We start from the raw sequence: 5,122 nt of genomic DNA on the forward strand, positions 1-5,122 counted from the left end.
CATAGGCATAAATTCCAGATATACCGTTGATTTAAATGTGAAAAGTAAAACATTAAAGTTCCCAAAGACTACATTGAAGAATACCTTCATGATTTGGGTCGACAAAGATTTCTCACTCAAGAACAAAAAAGCAGTAACTATATGAAAAACAATTAATAAATAGAAACTACATTAAAATTAAGAGCATCTCTTCATCAGGGGCACCATTTGAGAATAAAAAAAGCACATGTGGGAGAAAACATTTGTGATCTATATAAACAACAGACTCATATAAAAAATATCCAAAGAACTAAAATCAATAAGAAAAAGAGAGATAATCCGATAGAAAAACAGGCAAGAAACTGAACACACACCTCAGAAAATGGAATCTTCAATGGCCAATAAATATTTAAAAATATGCACAGACTCATTAGTTATCAGAGAAATGTAAAATATAATCACAATGAGATACTACTCTATGCCCACTGGAATGGTGAAAATGAAGAAGACTGACATTCCAAGGATAAAGTTTAGACCAAAAGAAATCTTCACACGTACATAGTTGGTGGGAATATAATTGGCACAACTGTTTTGACAATATTAGCTGAAGACAGACCTGCACATAATCCATGATGCAGCTATTGCACTTCTAGGTAGCAGAAATGGATATGTATGACAAAACTGTCGTGTGTGTGTGTGTGTGTGTGTGTGTGTGTGTGTGTGTGTGAGAGAGAGAGAGAGAGAGAGAGAGAGAGAGAGAGAGAGAGAAGGAGGGGAGGATGTTCCTAGCCATATTATTTTCAATAGCCACAAACTAGAAACAACCTAAATGTCTATCAATAGAATGGATATATATTTTGAGATGCTTAAACTGGCTTGTAGATTTGTGTCATATTTGCAGAATATGAGAGCAGACATCTAGATACAAGAATAGTCAAATAATTTGATAGTGTCCAATTAAAAGCCTTCCAATAGTGAGACAAAAAGGGGAGAAGTCTCACCAAATAGTTGCATCAGTTGTGAAGAGAATATCTGTCCATAGCTCATGTACAACTTCAGAATCACGTTATAGGAGATGTTGCTTGAAGGGCTCCTCAGTGATCCCTAAATAATTGGGCACTTTGGGTCAAATGGTCTCAATCCTGGGTGCATGGACCAGAAAGTCATGGGCAAGTTGTAACTCTCTCAGAGGGAAACTGCAGCAAAGACAGGAAAGTGTCTCCAGAGGAAACTGAGGCTTTGGATTCTCTTCTTGTGTTCCTGGGTCAGGACAAACTAAATTCTTATTTGTAAATTCTTTTGAAAAATAAGTGAGAGTCTCAGGTGAGGAAGTCACCATTCAGAGAAGTAATAGAAGCCTAATCACCACAGCATAATTGGCCCATAGAGGTTGTCTCTCCGAGGAAAGAGAAAGTGACTTCTTCCAAATCCCACATCTTACCCATCTCTGCTCTTCCTGGGGGCAATGATGACCTTCCATCCTGGAGGTAAGGTAGTCATGCTCAGAGGTGTTCTACTGGGTTCTTAGGGCCAGCAGTCAGGGAACCCAGGGTTTCCTTCACACACAACATCTTCCTTGCCTCATGTGGCAATTGGATTGAATCTGGTTACCAGAGACAAAAATGTCTCATTTTGGCAATCAGTTTAGAGAAAACATATATTTTTAATTTTATTAAAAATTTTATTATTATTAAGTTTAACATTTTAATTCCAATATAGTTAACACATAGTGTTATCTATAGATATAGATCTATATGTATCTATATCTATATGTACAGATAATATAAAGAATATATATTTTGGGTAGTCAAACTGAGGAGAAAGTTCTTTCAGATACCTCTGGGAAATGCAGCATCTAGCATAGGGTTTTGGCTGCATCCAAAGGGATCGCTGGGCTGAGCCACCACAGGTCATATCCCCTGCACCATACTGCACCCCTTGGCACCTGCCCACTCCTGGAAATCTGCACCAGCAGACAGGTTTGTGCTAACCAGCGTTCTGAAATGATGACGGTCATAATGTGATTTCATCTAGATAGCTGGCTTCAAACTTTCTATTGCGCCAGCAGAAACCATGCTAAGCATGGGTGTTTCTATTTGTAATCCACACCTTCCTGGGCCTTTAAGGAAGGCCCTGACCTTTAAAAATCAGGCATTACTACATTTAAAAATCAAGCCCTTAAGTAGTTATCAGTTTTTGAGAAGTGAAAGACTCAAACCTCTAAGAGATTTTTTTAATCAGATTTTTAAGCAAATTCTCCTTATTTGGTACCTGAGAATACATTAATCGTTGGATACCTCCAGCACGGTTTTTTGTTTTTGTTGTTGTTGTTGTTGTTGTTGTTTCTTGTAGCCCTCTGCTGGTCAAGTTCCTCCATTCACCTTCCCAGGACTAGCTCATGAAATACTATCTGTAGATGGTCCAGTTCCATTGATGGTCCCAGATACAGAGATTTCCCCTTTAAGGTCGCTTGTGTCTCTCCTTTGTACCCAAGAACTTTGGCCTGGATACCTTTGTATCCCAATTTTTCTTTTTCATTAGGGCTAAAGAAATATGTTTCCTCCTTCTTTGATAGAAACATAATAAAGTAACTTGCTTACCTCTTGAAGCTCTGGAGTAAATTCTAAAGAATTAAAGAACACTTTGCACTTACATCGTTTCCCCTCGTTGTAACTTGCATAAATTATCTCTTAGTGTGAGTATGGTTTATCAGGCTTGGTTTATTCACAGGTAAAGATTTGCATTCATATGCAAATGCCCACAGACCCTTCTCTGCTGGCTAATCCCAGCATCTCAGGCACCCTATTTATCTGTGGTTAGCTGCATTTACTGTCACAAGTACCCTTCACAAAAAGTGTGATTTTCATCACAAATGGCATTATCTGATCACAGACAGCAAGCAGATAATGTCTCCTTGGGACAGCTGTGCATGAGTTTGGCTTTCTCTACCCAAAGGGCGGAGTAATTAGGGGGACAGAGGATGTGGGAAATTGAGAGTAGTTCATGAGGTTTTTGGAAATGACTTGTGATTTGAGTAAGGTGCAAACAAGATTCATGAGTTCTAAAGAGAATTTCTGAATACTAGAGCCCTTGAACTTTCTGAAATACTGATACATCAGCAGGATTACAGAGTTTGGAGATGTTATTGAGCAGACTAGAGTATCACCTTCTGGTCATGTAAGTTATGGTAGAGGGAGCGTTAGCACAAGGGTGCGATAAGACAGTTTCCTAAGGAGGAAAAATAGTCAAATATCTCAGATGAGGATAAAAGAAAAGATAATCAACAGTCTTTTCATTGAATTAATTCTGGTTAACTATCTTCCATCAGAGAACAGACTCCAAACCCAGGATCACTACCCAGGATACATACAGAGTCAGCAGAATGTGCAGCCAGTTTTTCATTATGTCTTAGTTAATAGGCTAATATATGTGGCAAGTATTTGAGTGCCTGTCATTTCTTAGGGAAGCTACTTAATGCATCTTTGACTTTGATTTGTTTCTTCCCAGTCATACCCGTGCTATGCTACTCTTCCAAAGGAGGAGGAAAAGAACATTGCAGATTCTTTCCTCTTACCCTCTCACAAAGATAAGACAGATGAAGATTTTCCAAAACAGAACCCAAGGCCTTCACTCTTTATTTCACTGACTGTGAAATGCAATGTTTTCATTTTTTTTTTTTTTTTTGCTGCTGAAAAATCTGTTTTATATTTGCTACCTTCTAACTTGCAACCTAAAACTTCTGATTTTAAAATGGTGAAAATTGAGTTTTTCATTTGCATAGATACTCTGGAAGTAAAATGGTAAATTAAAAACAACAGTTAATGCCTGTTAGGCTCCATTCAGTATGGATTTTGAGGTAGTAAGGAGGGGATACTGGTATCCTACAAAGAAGTAAACAAACTCCTTGTTTAGGAACTGGCCCTAAGAAAGAAAAGGATGTTTTCATTAATCTTTTTAACTCAAATGTCTAAGCATTTTAATAAAAACTTTCCTATTTAAGGAAGGAGAAGCATTTTCTCCTTCCTTGAATTGAGCCATATCAATGGGTTCTATTGTGGTCCCAAACCCTGAAGGAGACATATAATCTGGGAAAGCACACAATGCAATGTTAGATGGCTTTCGGTCTGAATGACCTCATCAGCCCCTCTGCCACCTTAATTATCTGGTATTTATTGGTTTATAACTTGGATTTGGTCCTCAGAGGCTCATGGGCAGGGAAAACCAGACCTGGATGAGTGAGTTCATTCTGCTGGGGCTGTCCAGATGCTGGAACACTCAGGTCTCCCTCTTTGTCCTTTTCCTGGTCATGTATCTCGTGACTGTGCTGGGGAACTTCCTCATCATCCTCCTTATCAGACTGGACAGCAGGCTACACACACCTATGTACTTTTTCCTCAGTGTCCTGTCATTTGTGGACATCTGTTATACCAACAGCACCGTCCCACAGATGCTTGTTCACTTCCTGTCAACCCGGAAGTCCATCCCGTTCCACAGCTGTGTGCTCCAGCTGTTTATCTCCCTGGCCATGGGCAGCTCCGAGTTTTTCCTGCTGGGAGCCATGGCCTATGACCGCTATGTGGCGGTGTGCCACCCGCTGCACTACACAGCCATCATGCATGGGGGGCTTTGCCTGGCGCTGGCTACTGGCTGCTTGGGGGCTGGCTTCATGAATTCACTGATGCAGACAGTGATCATCTTCCAGCTACCTTTGTGCCATAATGTCATTAATCACTTTGCCTGTGAGATGTTGGCTGTGCTGAGGCTGACCTGTGTGGACATCTCCTTCAACAAGGTCATGGTGGCCGTCTCAGGATTTTTGGTGATCATGCTTCCCTGTTTTCTGGTTCTGTTCTCCTATGCTCGTATAGTTGCTGCTATTCTGCATATCCGCTCCGCCCAAGGACGCTGCAAAGCATTTGAGACCTGTGTTTCCCACCTCACTGTGGTTTCCATGTGCTTTGGAACAGCCATCTTCACATACTTGAGACCCTCTGCTGGCTCCTCAGCAGAGCAAGAGAAGATGGTCGCTCTATTCTACGCTGTGGTGACCCCGATGCTAAATCCCTTAATCTACAGCTTGAGGAACAAGGAGGTAATGAGCGCCCTAAGAAGACTGTTGGGAAAATTAAGTGAAAAAAAGTGA

General features: G+C 40.5%; 1 protein-coding gene across 1 annotated transcript; it reads left to right on the plus strand.

The window, feature by feature from the left end:
• Window positions 1-4,186: 4,186 nt before the first annotated feature.
• On the plus strand, window positions 4,187-5,122 carry LOC132675205 (olfactory receptor-like protein OLF3). Its single transcript, XM_060627625.2, has one exon. It carries the CDS (start codon window positions 4,187-4,189, stop codon window positions 5,120-5,122), a length of 936 nt encoding a protein of 311 aa, XP_060483608.1.

The sequence above is a fragment of the Panthera onca genome, chromosome A2 (genome assembly GCF_046562875.1).
Source record: "Panthera onca isolate mPanOnc1 chromosome A2, mPanOnc1 haplotype 2, whole genome shotgun sequence".
Classification (NCBI taxonomy): Eukaryota; Metazoa; Chordata; class Mammalia; order Carnivora; family Felidae; genus Panthera; species Panthera onca.

Bases quoted from the DNA above. Each gene is read 5' to 3' on its own strand.
- LOC132675205 (XM_060627625.2), top strand. From the start codon at position 4,187: ATGGGCAGGGAAAACCAGACCTGGATGAGTGAGTTCATTCTGCTGGGG.